This window comes from Dreissena polymorpha, chromosome 5 (assembly GCF_020536995.1).
Source record: "Dreissena polymorpha isolate Duluth1 chromosome 5, UMN_Dpol_1.0, whole genome shotgun sequence".
NCBI classification, from domain to species: Eukaryota; Metazoa; Mollusca; class Bivalvia; order Myida; family Dreissenidae; genus Dreissena; species Dreissena polymorpha.
In genome coordinates this window covers 76,314,611-76,339,165 of record NC_068359.1, presented here as the reverse complement: position 1 = coordinate 76,339,165, position 24,555 = coordinate 76,314,611, and the positions used below count along the sequence as shown (strand labels likewise).

Genomic DNA, 24,555 nt, shown 5'->3' with positions numbered 1-24,555 from the left:
TTCTAATCGGACTTCTTTGTCAAATGTATCACCCTCCGGTTGCTTTGCCACAGCTAAAGCACCGAATTTTATTTCCTTCCTCGCCTGATCCTTTGACCTTTTCTTTTTCCGCAAATCTCGTATTTTATCAAGATCTTTTTTCCTCTGATGTAACTCCCACCAGTCCAAGTCTTTATTTTCACTAACTTCTACCGCGCCTAACTCCCTTGAAGTTCCTGTCTCGTTCCTTGGTTCAACTATGATCCCCGATCGACCATAAAAGCTCAGTAAAAAGTGGAAAACACTGTTCTTGTCGGATTCACCTACATCGATATGGCAGTCCCGACACAAATTTTTTGAGGGAAATTGTATCTTTGGAAACGCTGGATCTTCGGTTTTATCACCATGGAGTCTAGCGTTGACCTTGTTGTGGGCCTGCCACAACCACAGAACTGCACCGTTTGGGGTGTGATCCCCTGATGTTGTATTTTTTGCCATCCCCAAGAAATGCTTTACACATGTCTCACAACCAAAGAAATGCTTCATATAGCCCACAATAGCTGCCAGTACATCTATAGGCAATTCTTTTGGGTCTGAAATTGTAGAAGATTTGTGTCTGTGCAGAATCTCGTATCAATTTCATGTTTTAATTAAATGTATGGAAAACTGATGCCAGAAAAAACACACTAGCTTTTCCCAGTAATGCCCTTAATTTTCATTCCACTTAAAGTTTTCATGTTTTTTTTATTTATTTTAAAAGCTGATAATGTATTTTCTAGTTAAAACATACATTTCTAAGTGTTTAATTAACATAACGGCTGTTCTTGTCTTTCCAACATTCAGTGGGCACTATCCCAAACCAAAAAACAAAAGTTACGAAATGAACACAATAATATGAGCCTGGTTTTGATAAAACTGGGCCTTATGCATGTCCATAAAGGGTCATCTCAGATTAGCCTGTACAGTTCAACAGGCTAATCATTTAAAGGACATCTTTTCTAATCAAAAATCATGTCTAGGCGGAAAGTGTCCTCCTAGATTAGCCTGTGCTAACTCCACAGGTTAATTTGGGATGACACTTAACGCACATGCATTGAGCCCATTTTTTCCATAACAAGGCTCGTATACATACTCTGTCTGTCATGTTGAGCGGCACCGACTGTCAGGGTATGGAAGAGCGTCCACATGCCACATGGGTAACCACGGAAACGTGGCTCGCTGCCTGCACAACCCATCCACTTTATACAGCACGGCAGATAGGCGTCCACTGTCTGAAATACATGATGCGATAATAATTACTGTTTACACAATATTCTAACACGGCACGTGACTTGTTTTCTATAGACAAAGAAGGAAATCAAGTGTGGGTTATTCTGCAATAACTTATGGGCGGAGCTTAATGTTTCGAAAATAGTTCCGAATAAATAAATAAAATATTGCAGTACTAAAAGCACGTGCAAAAACCCGCCCTAAAAGAAATGTAATAAATGAAGCATGTATATAAATGTAATGAAACAACAAATTGTATATTTGGTGATAAGTGGCATAACAACACCTACAAAGAATGTTATTGGTTAGGAAGCGTAATTCAGAAAACATTTATAGCATATCAGCTTTTCAGTAGCATCAATAAACGTGACGTCATTAAGTTTCTACGATTGTTGTTTTCAATGAAAGTGACATCATTTGCAAAATATTTATGAATGAAACGACGTCATATGTTTGTACAAGTCAATGACGTCACTAAATAGTGAACTTTGTACTAAGAAGGGCGGAGTATTGAAAAATATAGTTCACGTCCTAAAGCTTGAACCAAATCAATAAGAATCGTGTTAGAATCGAAATAATATTTTTATATGATGGTTTGTTGTCGAATAACCCACAGTAAGTTGTATAGATGCGTGTTATCAAATCACTCGTGCTTCGCACTCGTGACTTAATTCCTACGCATCTATACTCCTTACTGTGGATTATTCAACAACAAACCATGATAGAACAAGGGACAAAATTGTCACAAAACCAGGTTTTCATTGTGAAAAAAAATCTGATTAAGGGAGACAACTCAAACTGAACTTTTGAAATGAACAAACAAAATTAACCCCCTTTGTAAGTTTGTTTCAAAATAAATCTATTTTAAGTTGTGGTGACCTTGACATTGGAGATATTGACGTGATTCTTTCGTGCGACACACCATCCCATGATGGTGAACAAATGTGCCAAATAATTGTAAAATCTCATAACGAATGACATAGTTATGGCCCAGACAAGCTCATTTATTGCCAATTTTGACCTTTGAACTCAAAGTGTGACCTTGACCTTGGAGATATCGACGTAATTATTTCGCGCGACACACCGTCCAATGATGGTGAACAAATGTGCCAAATGATTTTAAAATATGACAATGAACAACATAGTTATGGCCCGAAAAAGCTTGTTCCGCCCGCCCACCAGCCCGCCAGCCCGCATTCGCCAATCTAATAACCAGTTTTTTCCTTCGGAAAACCTGGTTAAAAATATTATTTCTTAAACATCCCATAGTTGTACTACCTCCTGTGTGAAGAGCAAACACAAAGAGCATAATGACATCCTGTTGTACGTTTTCAGAGCAAAATAAAGAATTATATTATTATTATCATAATAATTAAGAAAAAAATTATTGTAAAAATATAATACCAGGCAATTACAAATAAAGTAAGATTATTTAAGCCTTGTTCTGGGAAAAATGGGCTTAATGCATGTGTGTTAAGAGTAAAACCAAATAAGCAGTCGGCACATGCTAATCAGGGACAATATTTTCCGTCTAAACTGGAATTTTGCTAAAAAGATACTTTTTTAATAATGAACAAGACCTGAACAATGCCCCCTTCTGCGTTTGAAGTAACATAGCAGCTATTATAGAGAAAATTGTAAAGCCCAAGGCCCATAAGTTCACCAAAAAAACAATTTACCAGAAGAAACTCACATTTCTTTTGTAAGTCATGACGGTAGAATCACAAACCAAAAACAAAAAATCAGAGCAATATCTGAGAGCTTTACGTAAAAAAATAGGAAAACAGTTATTTTAGAGAAAAATAGTATAGACAAAACTCACATTTCATCTGTAGGTCATGTAGTTAGACTAACATACCAAAAATCAGACTGCAATATGCCACCCTATGGGGCACATAAAAATCTGTGAAATTTCTGAAGTGTTTCGCAAAAAACTCGCAAAACAATTGAAGAGAAAAATATTTCAGTCAAAGGCCCATAATTTTCCCAAAAATCAATGAACCGGAACAACACTTATACTTCATCTGAATGTAGGTTGACTCACATTCCAAATATCAAATAAATATCTAACGCATTAAAACATCTGGAAAACGGAAAATTTCTAAGTCAACGCCGACGCCAAGGTGATGACAATAGCTCATAATTTTGTTTCAAAAAATAGATGAGCTAAAAAAAAATATTATTATTATTATTTTTTTTTAATCTGTTATATCAAGCAAACATAACTTGATAACTTGGCCAAAAATAATTTGACCAGAACGCTCACACTTAATCTGTAACACATGTGCATAAACTCACATACCAAAAAAACAGCGAAATATCAGAAAGTATTTCGTAAAAGAAGCCTGTAAAAGGGTCTATATAGAGAACATTACTCAGTCCAAGCATCGCATAAAAAAGGAAAACGGAAGATGTCTAAAACCAAGGCCCATAACTTTGCCAAAAATGTATGGACCAGAAAGAAACTCACATTTCAAGTCATGTTGGTAGACTCACATTCTAACAAGAGCACCGCCTTGCGGGTGCAGACCGCTCATCTATTTTCTTTTAAAGGTGAAGGGACTCTCAATTTCAATCACAAAGGAGAGAGGGGTGGAGTGAAGAGGGGTGTATAGTGTGGAGGTGTGGACATTTATAACATTATCTTCCAAAAATGCGAAAAAAAAAATGAAAAAAAAAAAAAAAAAATCGGGGGTGGGGGGTGGGGTGAGGGGATTCTTGCGTGCGATGGTTGGCCGGTATTTCAAAAATAAAATAATAAAAATAAATATTTGTGTTTTTTAACCGTTTCAAAAAAAACAAACATTGGGTGTGGGTGTGGGGTGGGGGGTTGGTATAGTGTGAGGATGTGGTGGTCATTTGTGAGATGATCTTAAAAATAAAAAAAAATAAAAAAAAATATGGGGGGGAGGATTCGGGGGGGGGGGGGGGGGGGGGGGGGGGGAGGATTCGGGGGGGGGGGGGGCACGGGGGATGGTTTGGGTGGAGTCTATTGTGGTATGTCAGGTAAGAGTAGTTTTGTCAAAGTATCAATCAAATCTAATCATAAATAAAGAAGTTATGGCAATTTTAGCAAAATTTAATAATTTGACCTTGAGAGTCAAGGTCATTCAAAGGTAAAATTCAACTTGCCAGGTACAGTAACCTCATGATAGCATGAAAGTATTTGAAGTTTGAAAGCAATAGCCTTGATACTTTAGAAGTAAAGTGGATTGAAACACAAAATTTAACCATATATTCAAAGTTACTATTTCAAAAAAGGGCCATAATTCCGTAAAAATGACAACCAGAGTTATGCAACTTGTCCTTTTACTGTACCCATATGATAGTTTGCGAGTGTTCCAAGTATAAAAGCAATATCTATAAAACTTTAGGGGTAAAGTGGACCAAAACACAAAACTTAACCAAATTTTCAATTTTCTAAGTATAAAGGGCCCATAATTCTGTCAAAATGCCAGTCAGAGTTACATAACTTTGCCTGCACAGTCCCCTTATGATAGTTAGTAAGTGTTGCAAGTATGATGGCAATAGCTTTGATACTTAAGGAATAAAATGGACCTAAACACAAAACTTAACCGAAATTTTCAATTTCTAAGTATAAAAAGGGCACATAATTCTGTCAAAATGCACGCCAGAGTTATCTAACTTTGCCTGCCCAGTCCCCTCATGATAGTAAGTAAGTGTACCAAGTTTGAATGCAATAGCATTGATACTTTCTGAGAAAAGTGGACCTAAACGCAAAACTTAACCGGACGCCAACGCCGACGTCGACGCCAAGGTGATGACAATAGCTCATAATTTTGTTTCAAAAAATAGATGAGCTAAAAAAAAAAAATTATTATCATTTATTTTTTTAATCTGTTATATCAAGCAAACAAAGCATACATATATACATGTTTTTCTTATTATAAACTTTAGTAGCCTTCCATTCTAATACCCGAAAAAATAAGGTCATACCTTAGCCGACCCTGTTTTTTTTTTCCAAGGAGACCAGAAACGGACCTATTTTTTTGGGCCTATCTAACCTCAGTAAACATTAAACATGGGCCTTTGATTACAAACAATATACATGAACCAGTGTTTTCCGTCCTGCATACTTAAATTAGACTCGATTGGTAATTGTTGGCTCGGGAAGGACGTATAGAAAATGCGCTAAATGTACCCGGGACTTCTTATGCTATATTGGTCGTTGTCGGCTATTTTCAAATTCATTATATTCATATTTATGTCAATATTCTGTAAAATGGCCCTTATATTATTGAAACTCCTACTAAATTATCTGTACCCAGGGTACATTAAAGTATACTTAAGAGTACCTAGGGTACATTTAAGTAGTAATCAAGCCAAAAATGACCAATCAAGCTTAAGTTAGAGCCTATGTCCCAGATGTTTTGATTTTTTTTGCCTTTTTTTTTATTGATTTTATTGGCTGGTTTTACAGCATTTCTTGGGTCATATTCCAAAGAAAAAAATATTTGCTCGTAAATATTTGGATCTCACAGCTGGATTTTCACATGGAATATATTGTGACAAACACACACAAAGCATTTTGTATTGCATTATACAGGGGTTTTCCTCGCTTCATTGGGAAGACTGGCCATAGTCTATGGATTTTGGGAAGAAATTGCTCATTTTGGGAAGAATTCTCGTTAAAATTACTTCTTTGGAAAATGAAAAAGCTGGTGTAAGTTAGGATTTTGGGGAAAACTGCATGATTTTAAAGAAATTTTCAATTGGGAAGGCCCCTGTTATATAAGGCTGGAAACCCCTGGTTATATCTGTGTTACCATATCACATCTAGCATTGAAATTGTTGCTCTTGTTATAAGAAACACATATAAGGATTTTTATGGGTTAACTTTATTTTGCTAACTATTAATTGCATGAAATAGAATTTATTTTGAGTATTTATGTGGCTTTTATGCTGCTATCTTGATGTTTATCAAACTTGGCCTGTATATGATTTCACCCATAAATATTATTACCAAGTTTCATTATGATATGATTTACTTTTACTCTTTCAGTGCTGGAACCGAATTTTGAAGGCCTTTGAAAAACAGATTGGATCCAGATGAGACGCCAGAGAGCGTGGCGTCTCATCAGAATCCACAGGCCTTTTCCATCCTATGCCACGGTTCCGAAATTCGGCCCCATTCCCGATGCAAATCTGGTTGTTTTTTTCCCAATTGAAAAAAAAAATCCCAATTAAAAAAAAAAAATTTTTTTTTTTTACCTTAAGTTTAAATATATATTCCCAATTCACATAATACAGTGTTCTTTAAATATATAAGTTAACCTGATCCAGTGTAGAAAAAATAAAATATTGCATAATTAAATTATCTGTTGCATTGAATTTGTTTTTAAACAGTAAAATATGTTAAATTGATTGTTTAAGACTTTCCTTATTTTCCACAAAATCCTGCGTTTCGCGCAATTTTTTTCACCTAAAAAAAGGTCAGGCCCATTACCCAAAATCAGATAAAAAAACATGAACTTATCAATCATGTTCATGATATTTTGTAAAATTTTGATAATATGTTATCAAAATAGTCGTTATTTACCAGTTAACGGCTTCTTCAAAAATAAGAAACACTATTAACATGCGATTATTTTTCCCAATTGTGCAAGTTTTGCGAATAATTTTTTTCCCAAAATGGGGTTTTTCACAACGCGAAATTCCCAAAATTCCAGTGTGGCGTTTTCCCAAAGTGGAGCGGAAAAGGCCTGATCCAAACTGTTTGCTATTCTGACAGTATTCTTTCAACAAAATCAAAGAAAATGCAAATTTTAGAAATTCAGCAGACGACATTTTAGCAGACGACAAATTTCCCAGCATGCAAAGGGTTAAACTATAACAATTATTGAGCAGACATCATTTCCCTTGACTCAGCCCAACCAATTGCCACGGATTTTATCACAATATGCCCCATATTTAACACATATGCATATAAAAATAGATAATCCCAAACTTTATTGTTCGTCAGTAAAAACATTTACTTACTTTTTTTTTCAAAATGTTGATATCAATTTGTACAAGCACCTTTAAGGAAGACTCTAAAGTAAGACTGTAAGTAAATTTGAAATACTGTGAGTCACATGCATTTTTTCAAATCAACTCTTCCTCATGATTTTGAGGATTCAAGGACACTACTGAATCACTTTTAAGTGTTTGTTGTTGTTTTTTTAAAGGGGCCTTTTCACGTTTGGGTAAATTGAAAAAATTGAAAAAAAGATGTTTCAGATTCGCAAATTTTCGTATTAGTTATGATACTTGTGATAAAACAGTTATACTGAACATTTACCATGCTCTAAAATATCCATTATATGCATCTTTTGGCGATTTAAAAACCTAAATATTATAAAGTGTTGCAGCTCAAACGATTAAATTATTTAGAGGGTTATGTTGTTGTCATTATAAAGCATGTGTATGACAAACTTCAACACATGCCAAAATCTGTGAAATGTTCCTTTAACGTTTGTTTTACACTTAATTGTGGTCGGTGTTTTTTTTTAATGGTTTACTTTGTATAAGAGGTGTGTTATATACAACGACCATTAATTAAAATTGCCAAACATTATATATATAATCAATAAAAGTTATTTGGTATGTAAATAGATCAGTTTTGCTGTAATGTTCGTCACAACACGGATAATGGTGTAAAAGGTGTTGTATACGGCACAAGATTCAATTAAAGTTAATTTATCTTGAAATTAATCATTTTGGTGTAAATCTTAAAAAAAAATATATGGAGAATACAATTAAGCGTGAGTTTTTTTTAAATATAGATTTTTTTTATTGAACTAAACTTTGAAAGTGTTTTTCATTTGAGTGTTTGCATAAATTACTCATCTAGAACTCATTAACAGGTCAATATTTGGACTAAGGTATGAGTTGACTACTGTGCGAGTTGACCAAAAAATGTGCGAGTTGACAACCGTGCGAGTTGACTTAGGTACGAGTTGACTGTAAACTTGACCTTCACCTTTTAGCCAAGTTTCATGCAAATGCTTCAAACAGTATCAGGGCATTTTTTCCTGTTTTTGTGAAGCTGCCTTGGCCCCATCCCACCATTTGTGAAAAAAACAAACTGGTTCAAGTCTGGAGTGACTGCTCGCAGATTTATATTTGGCATTATGATTTCACATTGAATTGAATACATCATCCCCCTTTTGGCCATTATTGATTCTTTTTTACTCTTTATTATACACTAAATTGATATCTGCCTGATAAAACGCTACCGGATATATTGTTTTATAAAACTTCAAGAGGAAATTGTTATATCAGCCAATGTTTGGTAATATTACTTGGAATCAACACTTAGATTATCAATTTTTGGTACAATATAATCAGATTCAACGAAACCAACAATTTGATACAAAGATGTATTATATTTTTGACAGAAACATTTACAAACACAGCAAAACACATATTTTACAAGTATTAATCGCAAGTGCTCATGACATCATTATTAAGTAGTCAAACATCAAAAATCATATTCATTCCCGCTAAAAATGCAGCATTTCAGCGATAATGTCATTATTTCTTTCAAAATGGAAACGAAGTTATGATGAACAGAAAAACAGATTACTGCCTGATCGTATTGTAATATATCAGGCTTGGTGAGAATAAACTTAAGGTTTGGCAAGCTTCACCATTATTTTATTCTAAGCCACGCCTGATATCATACAAAACAAACAGAGAGTAACTTGTTTTCCTCTACCAACTCGGGGTTTGGTACACAATTATGATTAGCAAAGCAAAGCGCAAAATGATGGAAAAAAATCATACAAGCTGTAAAACAATAACAACGCATTTCAAAGTTGTTTTAATGTGAAAACTATCTATTAATGACAAAATATCCGCTAGTATCATTGATCCATAAGTATTCCCTTGACTTAAATATATCAGAGCCACTTAAAGAGCAAAAAATGAACCAATCAACACATTGTTACAAATCTAATATATCACTGTCTAAACATAGCATGCGTAATAACATTATTTAAAGAAAAAAATAAGTATGTACACTTCAAATTCATTCTTGAATTGTAACATAACACTTTACACAAACAGCTATTGTCATTTATTTTGACTTATTATTACACGTCAAATATATATATATATATATATATATGTAACATAGCACTTAATGACTAACAGCTATAGTAATTTATATCACTTTATAGTAATTTATATCACTTATCATTACACATCAGAAACAAGAATGATAAGCTATTTCACTTTGTACACCAGGATCTTGTTGTTAACCGATCCCACAATAATGGAGTCAGTGTTGCTGTTGTAGCAGACTGACCTTAGACTATACATCTCTGTAGCCAGAGTGGCCAGCTTCCTACTGCCCTTACTGTCAATCTGTAGGATAGTATCGGACACCCATCCACATACCAGCACCTGGCCTGCAGGTGTCACATGTACACATCTTGGACCTAGCAATTCAGGGTCTTTGAAGATGGAAAGGACTGATCCATCCCTGGCCAGAGTGAGGAGCTTGTCCTGTTTGTAGTTTGTGATATACAACTTGTCACCTGTCGGGCTCACTGCACAACCCCATACTGCAAAACAGAATACATGATTACAATCTTTAGCCATCGTTATGAGTGAAATCAGACAAGCATACTGCATACATGTATGAGTAAAAAATCATTGCGTGTGTTACTTTCACTTAAGGACAATAATGTAGAAAAAGAAACAATAATGAAACTTTCCTGTCTAGTACTTTTTCACATATTACAAAAGTAACCTCTTAAAATTATCATCACATAAATTAAGTATTGTTTTTTAATTCTTGTTTGTTGTTTGCATCAATAAAAGACAAATTGAAGTTTATAATCATAAGTATATAATATAAAAAACAAGCTTAATTACATACCATATTACACCATGTTTATTTGATATCAATGAAATATAAAGAACATGTCAAAAACTATTCTTTTCACAGCCATGCACTTTCTTTTCATAGACCTGTCATGGTGTGACAGTCAATATTTATTAATAACTATTTGAATGAGTAATACTGCAGAATTTAGAGGGTCTGCTGCTTTAATGATATGTTCTTGATCATAGAGATAAATCCAATATGATTCTTACCTGTCCTTGTATGTGACTTATTCTCGTGAAGTTTGCTGACTAGTTTACCATCCAGCGAGTAGTTGTATAGTTCGGTACCAGAGGTTACAAACAGGTCTCCCTGGTGGGAGGCAATACCCAAACAGTCATGTTGAAACTTGAGCTTTCTGACTTTCACCAGCTGGTTGTTGTTGACTTTGATAAACTGGACCTCTGAACCAACAGTAACACCAACCTCACTGTGTGTGATCTTACATATGCCCAAAGGCTTATCAGATACACTACAGTGACTCACAACCTGGTACTGCTTGTTTAGCAGCTTGACTTTCTTATTATATTGGTCTACAACAAGGACTTGTCCACTAGGGAGAACACATATGTCTCTGATACCGCAAGCTTCATCACCCTGTTCCCATACATCATACTCAGACTCTCCATCAATCCTTATGATTTGGTCTGCATTTCCCACTGCAGTCAATGACTGGGCATAGTGTTCAATCTTCCCAAGACCGGACAACTGGGAAAGGTACTGCATTATTTCACTATTAGGATGGAAAGTTATTGAAAATTTTAGTTGAGCAAAGTTCTTCTTTTGATAGTTTTCAAACTGCTGTATTATGTCCTTGCATTTAATGCTGGCTATGAAAGATAGTTCTTGCTTGCTTTTATTGCTTATGTCCTGAAAAGCGTCTCTAAGTTGATTTAATTCATTTCCAAGAGTGGAACATTTGTCAACATCACTTTTTAGAGAGGCTTGCAGTTTAGTCAGTGTATCTTTCATTTCCTGCAGAGTTTTCTTTTCAAGCATGTCTAAGGCTGCAAGTATTTTTTGCCGAGTTTCCTGTATATTGTGTAACTGCTCATCATATGAACTTTGCACAGACTGAATGCTAGCCTCCTGATTGTCTTGAAGCTTCCTCAGTTCTGCCAAAGTAGTTTGGATAGTAACTAATACTTGTTTGAGGTCTGTAGAGGTATTTTTAACCATGTCAGTTAAAAGCATCACCGTTTCGCATTGCCTGTAAGAAAACATTTTATCTTTATTAAAACCAATAATTAATACATGATGCATACATACTTATTTTGTACAGATTGATCGATGTAAATCTGATAAAAAAAAAGCTTGGTAAAAAAGACAAATTCATTGATTATGTACATGTATTTTGTTAATAATGTGTTAATCTTTGTTATTTTGAACCATACATTAACTTTTAAGGCTCATAATTATCATACAAAATAGTGTGACAATTATTGAAACGTCATGGATTCTATGATCTTTTTCTTTTTTAATATTTCACAAGTATATATAAGTGACATTAATGTTTTCAGAGTACAATTTTACATAAATTAAAGCAGGACAATCTTACTGGAGTTTACCTCTAGCAAAACAGAAACTTATATAATATATATATATATATATATATATATATATATATATATATATATATATATATATATATATATATATATATATATATATGCTCGCAATCTTAAAATAACATCAGTATTATTAATATTATTTAATTGATTTAAGAAAAAGTATTTAAGTTCATTTCAAAGTAGTTTAACGCATTTATGCCTAGCTCCCATCCTTATAAATTAGATCAATTTATTTCCAAAATTAGGGATGTCTAGTATATTTATTTCTATATTTAGAATGTTTCTTACATAAATTCCTTTAAGCAAACAGCGCAGACCCTGATGAGACGCCATGGCGTCTCATCGGGTCTACGCTGTTTTCCAAGGCCTTTTTTCTAGTCGCTCGGCATAAATGGGTTAAAACAATACACTTTTTGTCCTAAAAGTTTTTACAACAAATATCATACAAATACCTGTGATTATGGAAAGCACAGGTATTGCAGCACAGCTTGCTATGGTCTTTGCAAAAACTTGCAAGGTTTTCTTCTTTGTGAACATCACATTTGAGAAGAAAATCTTCCACCTTCTTGACCACTGGCCATTTCTTCATATCACCCCTTCCATGAGGGGAATGTTTGGTAAACAACTGGCTGTGCATCTGAATACATTTTCGGCAGAAAAACTTCACACACGAATCACAATAGTAATCAGCAGATTGTTCCAATTTCTTGTCTTCGCACGCCGAACACAAAAAGTCTTGGACCCAGTCATTTCCTTTTCCATTGGTGGAATCCGAAAAGGTCGCCATTTCCTTGACCACTGAAGCTTTTTATCTCAAGATCTGTTATTTAACTCAAATAATAAGGTATCCTAAGGCTCATTGATTACTAAACTAATCAAAACACCAATCTATCTAATGTCCAGGTCTATCAACACGTAATTTCCAGCTAAATAGAGTTAAAAGATCATAAATTTGAACTTTGTTTTGCCCTGTTAAATCTCAAGTAAACAAAGTAAATCCTGTAACCAGTCATGTGACATGAAGCGTTAACATTAAACCATATTGGCCCATGGAGCTTTAACAACTAGTTTATGTGTACACACAAAGAGGAAGTATTGTAACTCAATGAATGTGTTTAATCAATAAAGAACCCAGTGTAACTTAATAACATGGGTATAAACAAGAATCATTCATCTGTGAAATTCTTAAATGTTTCAAAAGGAAAATATTAGGTTAAAGATTGTGTTTGAATATTGTCTGTAAAAATCAGAGAAATAATTGGTTTGCAATAAAGATAATTAGCTATGTACAAATTACAAACAAGAGGGCCTTGGGCCCTAAGGTGCTCACCTGAGAGGCAAATGAATTAAACTATTCTGAAAAGGTGGACAGGTGGACTTCAGCAGAATAAGCATTGAGAGAGTCAAAATGATGCAGTCCTTTTCAAAACTGAATATCATATATTTCATGATTGTTTCAAGTTGGATTTATTTATATGTTATGTGTTTAAACAAAGTTCACTTTTCTTTGCGTTATCAGGTTAAACAAAGTTCACTTTTCTATTGAAATAAGGCAGTCCAAGAGACAGCTATATACCCCTCTGCCACTCTTCTGACCTTCAGGTTGTCTTCTGGACCTTTAAGTTTAAGTGATTTGACTAATGACTTCTGCACATTGTCTCCATGACTTTAACATTTCATGAACATCCGTCAATGGTTTTAGGATGTAACGAGAGGACACATACCTATGACTTTCTGCAAATTTTTTCTATTACCTTTTAGCCAAATTTCATGACAATGCTTAAAAGAATAAAGAGACCTGGATAAAACGATTAAAGAATGTGCATGAAAAGGTTATGTCATGGACAATGTGCAGATGATCAGATTTGTTTCCACCCCGTATCTCCTAGGATATAACAAGTGGACACAAACCTTTGAACTGCTGCACATTGTTTTAATGATCTCAACCTTTTAGTCAAGTTTCATACAAATGATTCCAACAATAAGGACACCTGGATAAAACACAAAAATAGAGAGGCTCTTGACCTTGAAGTATGACTTTGACCTTAACCTTGCTAAACAAACCAATCCTTCATACACATCGTTTCAAGACCTAAATATTTCATGCGAGTTTCTTGAAAATCCATGAAAAGGTGTGTGAGAAATATGGCAGCCACAAAAAGATTACAGACAGATTAACCCTTTACCAATTATATCCGGATATTGACACATTAGTAGTCCCTTAGAAAGTTACATTTAGTTAAATACCTTTCTTATTAAATTCAAGTTTTAAAGGCTTCATTTCCAACACTTAGATACTGATGAGCAGCAAACCGCATAAAACCTGAACATTCTGCAAGTTACTCACAGGCTGCTCTGGTTTTATGCTGTTTGCACATAGCCACTTTGTTTCTAAGTGGAAAAGGGTTAAGGAAGTGACTTTTATCCCTTGTCTCGCTTGGCTGTCCGCCTTTTATAAATAAGTGCCCCTGAGATATCTTTACCATTATGGTTTTACAATGAACAGAAATTCCTACCCCTCTATGAGACTTTATTGATTCTTAATGACTCTATCAGACACTTTATTGATATCTTCCTGATATAACGCTACCTGATATATTGTTTTATCCTGCCTCTGTTGCAAACATTGACCTAATAAAGCAGGGTCGGATAAACTACTGTAAAACCATTAAAGTTCGTGTGGTACGAATTTTCGTGGATTTCGTTGTTCCGCTGAACCACGAATTCAAGTACCAACGATTATTTTTACATTTTTAATCCGAAATCGGTCCTTTCCGAATGTAATTGCAGACATTCTCTAGTGTTTTCGGTTATCTGAGATATTTGATTGAGATATGCTATGTAATACAATATGTTGTTTTCTTGATAAGTGTTTGGGTAATAATACTTTTTAAATCAAGCACGGAATTTAAACTGTACATCAACGATTGTTCTCTTATACGTGACGTCGTAAAATTAACAGTTTGCAGATTTATCACATATGTCAATTAGTGCCAATTAAAGTAAAAAGAGACATAACGGTTTTCACACCTGTATTTTGGGGACCTTATTACTCAATTGTTACTACTAGGGGACCGATTGAGCAGAGAATTGCAAATATTGTCAAAACAACATTGATGGCAATTAGTGAGCGGGGACCCACAAGATCGTCGCTTATTCGCTCTTATCGACAATTATCAGCAACACTTTCATGCTTCAGTGCACATTAATCACAAGCCTTGCTGTCAACACACATTAGCAGATTATTCTTCGTTATTACTCTGGTTGTCTAAGAAAAGTTTAATTATTATGACTGTTAATCTTCCCCGAAAATTTGAAATCCACGAAATTAAGTGTCAACGAATTAGTTGTTTTTTATTAAACCACGAAATTTCATACCGACGAATTTCTATACGTTTACAGTAGTTGATCTCCGGCAGTACCTCACGTGACCGCGATCTAACTGTAAGTATGTATTCCTACGCGCCGATTTACATGTTCTAATATTTGATTTTTGAAATTTATTGGGATGCATCATGAATGTTATTGTTATGTTATATATCATCCTTTTTTTTCTCCTTTAAAATATATTGCCGTATCAGCTTTCCGTATATATCATTTTTATTTACTTGATTACATAATTTATGACGTATCTAGTGTGACGTCATTTCTCAGACGAAACACACTATCTAGTTTCTCTTAGGATTTTAGGAACAATTTTGACGTGGTGGTTTTAACAGTATTTTATTTAATACTTTTAAAGCATCGGACGAATCATAAACGTATTTCGGACTGTGTGTTTGTCATTCATAATTCTAAACTTTGATAGGAATAAAATAATTCGCTATGACAGGATTATCCCAGGGCCCTCACACTACTTTGGGGGAAGGGGTCCGCAGCCCATAGGAGGGGGAATTTTCGCAGCGTTTCCCTTTTTGGGGGATTTTTTCACTTACTCTCTCATTATTACATTTGTACATGTTTGCACTATATTCATTGCATTTTTCATAATTTCGTATGTTTGCAAAGATTAAATTGAAATAGAATTGAGATATAATAATCATGAGACACATCTTTCTATTAAAAAAAAACAACAAAACAATGTGTTTTTTTTTGTTGTTTTTTTTAAGGGGGAATTTTTCCCACAAAAAGGGGAAAAAAGTATACTTTTCAGGTGGGGGACTGCCGCCGAATTTCGGCAGATTTAATAGATTGAGGGCCCTGGGATTATGATTTCATAAATCGGGTTTTGGGTAAGAGTATAAAGCATTGCAACGCGAAACAAATTAATAATTTGGAGAGTTCTGTTGTTGTTGATATATTTTGTTAAACTACCAGGATTGCTTATATAAAGTATAAAATACAGTTGGTATTCGGAAGAATGGCCGAGTGGTCTAAGTGGTAGACTTTTTACTCTAGGACTCCAGGGGTCAGTGGTTCGAGCCCTGCTGAGGGTTACCTTTTTTTTTCTTTTTTTTTTATTCTTGATTTTTTTACTGGAGCTTTTTGTATCCAATGTTTACATTTATCAATATAAAAGCATTTAATGACAAACTTCAAAACATGCCAAAATCTGTGAAGAGGTCCCTTTAATACTCCAACAGCATAAACATGAATCATATTTACAGCAAAGAACAGCAAAATAAAAATGTTTTAAGATCTTTGATATATATAAGACAGTTCTTGAGTACTTATTTGATTAATATCACTATAATTTGAAAGAGGTGTGTCACAGAATTCAACATGTCGCCCCCCTTCCCCCCTAGCATGGGAGTTTTAGTTTAAGAACAAAACACTATATTTTTTCATCGGTTATATTATTCCCAAAGTATATGAAAATCCTCCCAGGGTGGTAAAATAACTAACAAGACTATTGCCAAGCAATAAAGTCCCTTACCGGCTTCACCATAAATCAAAGTACTGACAGTACTGGTGTGACGATGCTTTTGAGAGGATGGATATAAAAGCATCAAGTTAAGTTTATCTACATCACCACAATCACCACAATTGTGTATGTTGGTACGAACAAAAAAATTTGGTAAAAAAAAAATTTGAAAAAAATTTGGGTATGAAAACAAATTTGGGTACAAAAAAATATTTGGGTACGAAAAAATAATTTGGGAGCAAAAAAATTGGGACCGAACAAAATTTAGGTACGAACAAAAAATTGGGGATGAAAAAAAAATTGGGTACGAAAAAAAAATTGGGTACGAAAAAAAATTGGGTACGAAAAATTTTAGGTAAGGAAAAAAAATTGGAGGAACGGGAAAGTAGTACCCGTGGGGAACTTGACCCACACTCGCACATTTTCGGCCCTTTCCGTCAAACATCAGATAAGTTCCTCGAAGGCAATAGTATGAATACACATTTCGGAAGCGGTAATGCGGTCCTACCTACGCGCGTCAAAATGTAAGCGAAATATGTAAACAAGTCTTCAGGAATGATTTAATTAACGAAGAAAATCGTGTATTGATGTAATTTTTTTGAACAAATGTCCAGAAAATATATTAAACAAGAGCTGTGTTTGTGAAACACAATGCCCCCTGCTGCGCAGCTTTGAAGCCATATATTTTACCTTTGACCTTGAAGGATGACCTTGACCTTTCACCACTCAAAATGTGCAGCTCCATGACATACACATGCATGCCGAATATGGAGTTGCTATCTTCAATATTGCAAAATTTGACCTTTGACCTTGACCTTGAAGTTTGACCTTGACCATTCACCAATCAATATGTGCAGCTCTATGAGATACGCATGCACGCCAATATTGAAAAAGTTATGGCCAATGTTAAAGTTTTCGGACAGACAGACAGACGCTTTATATTTGACATTTGACCTTGAAGGATGACCTTCACCTTCACCAATCACAACTGAAAATGTGCAGCTCCATAAGATGCACATGTATGCCAAATATCAAGTTGCTATGTTCAATATTAAAAAAGTTATGGCCATTAAAGTTTTCGGACGGACGGACAGACTGACACACTGACTGACTAACTGACAGTTCAACTGATATAGGCCACCCTACCGGGGGCATAAAAAGCAATGGCGATATTTTTCTCAGCCACATAATTGTTAATAGTTTGATATCACAAAATGAAAGTGAAAGTAGAACTGTCAAAAATGACAACCTGTCAACGTGTTGTTTTTGCTGGCACGAGAGGGCGATTACACTCAATGTGTTCACATTTTGACCATAGGCTTTGTCAATGACCTTTATAGTATGGGTAGCTTTGATATTATTTATTGCTATCATGTAACTGCATGATTGTGTATATGTTTACAATACACATTTAGCATAAATAATGATATAAATATACTGATTGAGCTTATAATAATGTGAGAACTATAGCCAGGTCAATTAAGGACTTAAAATACAATTTTGTGTCCTGATTTCAGGAAGAAATGACCATGCATGTCCCAGATTTCAAATTCAAGGCCCTGGTGTGACACATTGGTAGCATTACAGTTAAACTGTTACCAGGCTTATGAATTTAGTTTTTATTGAACTATCTAAGGAAATCTAAATCAGGCACTGATTTTTCTTGTTTTAATACAGTCATAGATCAGTTGTGGCCTCTAAGTAATGACCAATTTTTGCTTACTTGTCACACCCTTAAAACTTTCCACACGTCTATAATAGCAAATCTGGATTTAGGTGATCTTCAATGGTACATTTAAACTTTAGCTCTGTTACAAGAGTGCTGGTAAAGTCCAGTCACATATTTAAATCTAGGCCATGTCAAAATCAAAGTGTCAAAGACAAATGAAAGATGCGTTCATTAATTATTGTCCAGTTGTTTACTACTGCTGTAAGTTTTTATATAATATGACTGATGAACATCATGTGAGAGAAAATTCACATTATCATTGTATATCAGGTTTAGCAGCCTTTTAGATAACAAAGTATGCTAGTTTTCAATGTCCCTTCTGGGGATCAAACCCGTAAGGCTTTTAGGAAGATTCTGAAATTTTCGATCCCTCGAGAGCAACCAAACCAAAAATGAAGTCAAATATTGCCGACTCGGTTTTTTGAGTCGGTTCATGAGGGATAATGGAGCTTGATTGGTCATTGTCAGCTCTGGTACTACTTACATGTACTCTGGGTACTCTAAGTATACTTACATGTACCCCAGGTACGGTAAATAAACAGAATTGTACTCCGTCCATATTAGACTGTACCCGAGTTGTATTCGCGCCAAAAATCCGATGTCGTAAAACGCGAAACCGATAATCTTAAACACACTTCTCTTCAAAAAACACTGCATCAACATGCTTTTTGAGTATGTGTTCCGATAATATAGAGGCCATTCTACAGAAAATTGACATAAATGTGCAGGGCTTAACACTAAGGCACGTCCGAACGACATTCACTGCCTGTACCTTGGTCCGGGCTAGCCAATGTCCCAGGAACATGCCCGACCGGTCGTGTGTATTTTGGACGGGATTATATGTTCTATATCAATAAACTGCGTTTTAAATAAGCTTTTCAAAGATGCAAAAATCTTGATACAGTACGATCAGATGACAATTAAATCCCAGAGTGAGTTCGGAGACAACGAATGGATCGTATCTCGAAATAGATTCGGAACCCCCTGATTGCAATCAAAAAGAGGCCGACAATTCAGAAAATCCTAGGCGGTTTTCCTGGTAAAACACGTCAGTACCTATTTTTAAACGGAATGCCGCTAGACACGGTTTTTGATTGGTTTCCTCGAAGTGACGTGTTTTCTCAATGAAAATACGTTTGAAACTAAAAGCCGGGATCGCCCAGGATCGTCCGGAATGATGAAGGTATAAAACTCGACATTAACACAAAGTAACTATAAAATTAATAGTTATTTATCAATTTTAAATAATTTTAATTTGTTGTCATTATGGAAAAGTTATTCCATCCTTTAGACGATTAATAAATCCATTTAGAGGAAGATAGAGACTTTATTTAGATTAGAAGAGTTTTGACAATATTTTTTACGCAATTCAATTAGCAAAACTAATATTAATGGTCGATCCCGGCTTTTAGTAGAGAGTTAACCCTGTACAATTGTTACAACTACCGTAACACGTTATTTATTTTGCTAAGATTCACTTACTATTTCTTTTAACACGGTAACCCGGCAATCTATGTAAAAAAGGTTTTAACGTTCATGTCGTTGTTTAAGTTTGGCTTTACGGGTGGGCATGGGGGTTCCTCGGATACGAAAAGAAAAGGGAAGGAGGAAAGTAAGAGAAAGTATGAGGAAATAAAAAAAACAAGAAAATTTCTCCAGAAATGGCGTGAAGATTACAAATAGTTGTCTTTAATAGATAAATATTGAATTCAATAGCATTGATAGCATTAATCATAATTGCGCATCTCCAAGCACAAGAAAATACAAGTTGAATGATAAATAGAAAGGTTTTTATAATACTTGGGTCAGGGCACATGAAAGATTGGGCAGGGCTAGTAGGTTCTGCATTTACTAGCCCGAACTAGTTGAAAAAAAGTTAGTGTTAAGCCCTGATGTGTATATATAATTATTACAAAAAAATAGTCGACAACAACTGATTTAGGGTTAAATTTCCCGGGTACATTTTAGTATATTTACCGTACCCGGGATACATGTAAGTATACTTAAGAGTACCCGGGGTACATGTACGTAGTACCCGAGCTGACAATGAACAATCGAGCGATACTGGAAGGTGCAACATCTCTCACGCCCCCTAGCATCGCCTTTAGCAGTATTCAATTCTCAACAGGAAAGTGCTGGAGTCATTGATCCCGAGGAACAATTGATTAATGTTCGAAATAAATCATTTGATTAATGACAATTCTATTATTTGAGCCAGGTCACAGGAAAAGCGCAGTCAAATCAGTATCCAATTAAATTATTTGTTATTGTCAGAAAAACGCTTTTAAGCAAACAGCTTTCAAGCGACTGCAGGCTGATCTAGATCCAAACTGGCCACAATCGCTTAATGTTTCTTTTACTGTGACACAGTTCATTTAACTTTAAAATGATAAAAAGTACTAACACTAAGAAAGAGTACTAACCAGTAAAGAGTTTGAAATCAATGTTGAATCTCAGGACAGCTTGGTGATCTGCAAATCCCCGATGAAATGTTGATATCGGGTATCTTAGTCATTTAATAAGTCGCAAAATGCTCGAATACAATTTATAAAGCACAATGTGACTTATATTGATAACTAAAAATACCAGTAATCAGTATGCCAGTTTTGCCATGTCAAGCTGTTATGATCCAGAAAGTCCTTCATTCACATCGAGTATATATCCTTCCAATTCCAACTATTGTTGTCATAAGCGGAGATTTAGTGAATAAATAATTCATATATCCTAAATGACAGCTTCTAAATAGCGAAACAAGCCAATGTATGCAGTAAGAAAGTTTTGAATCGAGACTCTCATTAAGGCGGCCATTGTTGAATGTTGAAACACGAACAACAACTCTGCTAGGAGAATGTTAGCAATGCTCCTACGCAGTGGCATATGCAAAAGGGAAGTAACTGAAAAATTGAGTTATCTCAATCGGACTGGCTCTGTCTTTTACATAGGCCGCCATTGTGAAATTTTTTAGGGTGATTATCAAACTTTGGACGATGCTGTTCGCATCGTCAAAAATTGTCAGAAATTCCACCATTGTCGGAATTTATTTTTGTTCTTGCCATAGCAACCAGTATTTTTGACGTAGGCACAAAATGAAATGACGTGCGTAATGTCCATATTGCCATCTATCCATGTTTCAAGTTTCATGAAAAAAATATTAAGAACTTTTAAAGTTATCGCAGGATCCAGAAAACCACCATTTTCAGCAGTATTTTTAGTCTATTTGTTGCCATAGCAACCAAAATTTTTGACGTATGAACAAAATAAAATGATGTGCGTAATGTTCATATTGCATTCTATCCATGTTTCAAGTTTCATGAAAAAATATTAAGAACTTTTAAAGTTATCGCAGGATCCAGAAAACCACCATTTTCATCTGTATTTTTAGTCTATTTGTTGCCATAGCAACCAGAATTTTTGACGTAGGAACAAAAATGAAATGATGTGCATAATGTCCATATTGCCATCTATCCATGTTTCAAGTTTCTTGAAAAAATATTAAGAACTTTTTAAGTTATCCCAGGATCCAGAAAAGTGTGACTGACAGACAGAGCGCAAACCATAAGTCCCCTCCGGTGAAACCAGTAGGGGACAACAAGAGCACCCCATAACGGGTGCCAAGGCTCGGCTGCGGTTGCAGTTTTGAATAAATGAAAGGTTGTCAGATTTTTTTGATTTTTTTATTATTTTTTTTTAGAGGCCACAGTGACCTTGACCTTTGACCTAGTGACCCAAAAATGTGGCATGTAGAACTCATCAAGGTGAATCTATATATTATGAAGTTTCAAAGTTGTAAGTGGAAGCAATTTGATTTTAGAGCCAATGTTCAAAACCTTAACAAAATGTTAAGGTTTTAGCACAACGCAGACGTCAGACGACACGACAAGCTGGCTATAATAATGACAATACCTGAGGTTTTCTCCGAAAACGCCGAGCTAAAAAATCACTGCCTCCTTTAGGGCATACAAATACTTAAGTTAGTATTAGTCTTTATACATAACAAATAATGTACACAAATATCAACTGACACTACAATTTAAATATTATTTTAATCTGCAACAAAAATGTTTAATATTTTTTCGCCATATTTCAAATTAAACTACAACGTGTAACAGTAAATACATATTATACACTTACTGCTACCCATCCAAAAAAAAGCCACAAGTTGTAGGATGAATAATACAATCTCAAACAAATTTCAATCATATTTTGTGCCCAAAGATAACATTTAAAAAGTTACAATTGTTCTTAAAAGCTTTGAAACTATAATTATGCCCCTCTTCGCTTTCCATCATCTTGCATCACATACATGTAATAGACAATATTTAATGTTCTTTCACCTTATACACATTTATTCACATACCCTTAATTCAAATAGATTCAATCATAAAATATATGACAATAGTCATCATATTACCTGTACTATACAGTAAGTCCACGTTTAAATGGTCTCAATAACTACCATCATATTTATTCATTCCCTGAATAATGAAAAGAAATATGAGCAATCTCCTAGAAACATAACTATGTGACAGACTCTAGGGATCGTTTTACCATATAGTCACTAATAAAATATCTGCAAGAAACTCTTTAATGTGATTGTGTATTTTATCATACCACCGCATTGATATCTGCCTGATATAACGTCATTATTAACACGTCAAACGACAAAAGTCATATTCTTTCCCGCTAAAACTGCAGCTTTTTAGCGATGCTTTAATTATTTCTTTAAAATCGGGGAATATGATAAACAGAACAAGAGCACCGCCTTGCGGGTGCAGACCGCTCCTCTAAACTTGATAAAACATATTTTAAAAATGATTCCGATATATATTTAGCAGTTATATATTCCACCAGAAAATTCAGTTGTTCATGATATGTATGAGGAAGATTTATTCTCAAAATTAGAATCAGATGTTACTTTTTTCAATAATAGAGGCAAAGTATTTATTACTGGCGATGCAAACGCCAGGACCGGACATAAGGCCGATTTTATTGTCAATGATCGAAACCTTTGTGATATTGATTTTTTAGAAATAGACACTCCACTCCAACGGTCAGCCTGTGACCGAGGCTCAAACAGATTCGGTGACTATCTACTAGATTTATGTAAATCTACTAATATCAGAATAGTAAATGGTAGACTTTTTAAAGATAAAGGCATCGGTAAATTAACTTGCTATACAAATAATGGGGAAAGTACAGTCGACTATCTTTTAACATCATACAAGCATTTTAAAGATATAGCCGACTTTAAAGTCCACGATTTTAACGAATTTTCCAACCATGCCCCACTGACATTTGCTCTGAACGCGAACAATTTGAGTGATAACGGTGAAAATAATCCGCGCATACATTTTGCGTGGAAATCGGAGTTTAAAGACCAGTTTTTACAAGATATAGCGGGTGGGGTCCAAGATTTAGAGCACAGTTTGCAATCAGGCGTTAACTCACGCTGCGACCCAGATCTATTGGTATCGATATTCACTAACTTTATTAATACACGCGGTGAACCGTATTTCAAACGAGTTAGTAATACCAAAAATCAGTGTTTCTTATCAGAAGACAAGATCAAACAACGCTGGTTTAATGATGAATGCAAACAATAGCGGGCGGACTATTTAAGAACAGTTTATGAATATAATTTACAAAAAAATGAAAATTCGAGGGCTGCAATGCTTGCTTCGAAGAAAGATTATAAGTATTTTTGTAGACAAACTAAATCAAGGTATAAACATGCACAAGGCAGGCAAATGAATGACTTGAGTCGTAAAGCGCCACGCGAATTTTGGAAATTATTTAAGCAGAAATCACCATCTTCGAACGCGGAAAATGTATCGATTCACGAATTTTATGAATACTTTAGAACTTTATCTTCTGACACTGATGTCAATGCTAACAGTAATGAATATGACGAATTCTTACAAGAATTCGATCGTATTGAAAACAAGTCCAGCTCATATCCAGAACTTGATAAACCTTTTTCATTAGAAGAAATTAAAAAAGGGATAAAGCGTCTTAATTCTAACAAAGCGGCCTCACATGACAATATTATTTACGAATATTTCAAAGAAACAATCGATTTTATAGCCAGACCTTTAGAAATATTATTTAACTACATTTTAGATACTAAACTATTCCCAAAAAGCTGGTCGTCCGGAGTGATTTTACCAATTTATAAACGCGGAAATATTTCCGACCCTAACAATTACAGGGGCATCACGTGATAAGCTGCTTTGCTAAACTGTTCACTGGA

The 24,555-nt window shown here is 34.8% G+C and overlaps 1 protein-coding gene across 1 annotated transcript; it reads right to left on the bottom strand.

The window, feature by feature from the left end:
* Window positions 1-8,616: 8,616 nt before the first annotated feature.
* On the bottom strand, window positions 8,617-12,792 carry LOC127880861 (uncharacterized). The gene is made up of 3 exons (XM_052428317.1): window positions 12,165-12,792; window positions 10,354-11,351; window positions 8,617-9,818 (listed from the first exon to the last, which is right to left on the bottom strand). The coding sequence occupies exons 1-3, from the start codon at window positions 12,497-12,499 to the stop codon at window positions 9,478-9,480; spliced, it is 1,674 nt and encodes a 557-aa protein (XP_052284277.1). The 5' UTR covers window positions 12,500-12,792; the 3' UTR covers window positions 8,617-9,477.
* Between the last annotated feature and the right edge of the window lie 11,763 nt (window positions 12,793-24,555).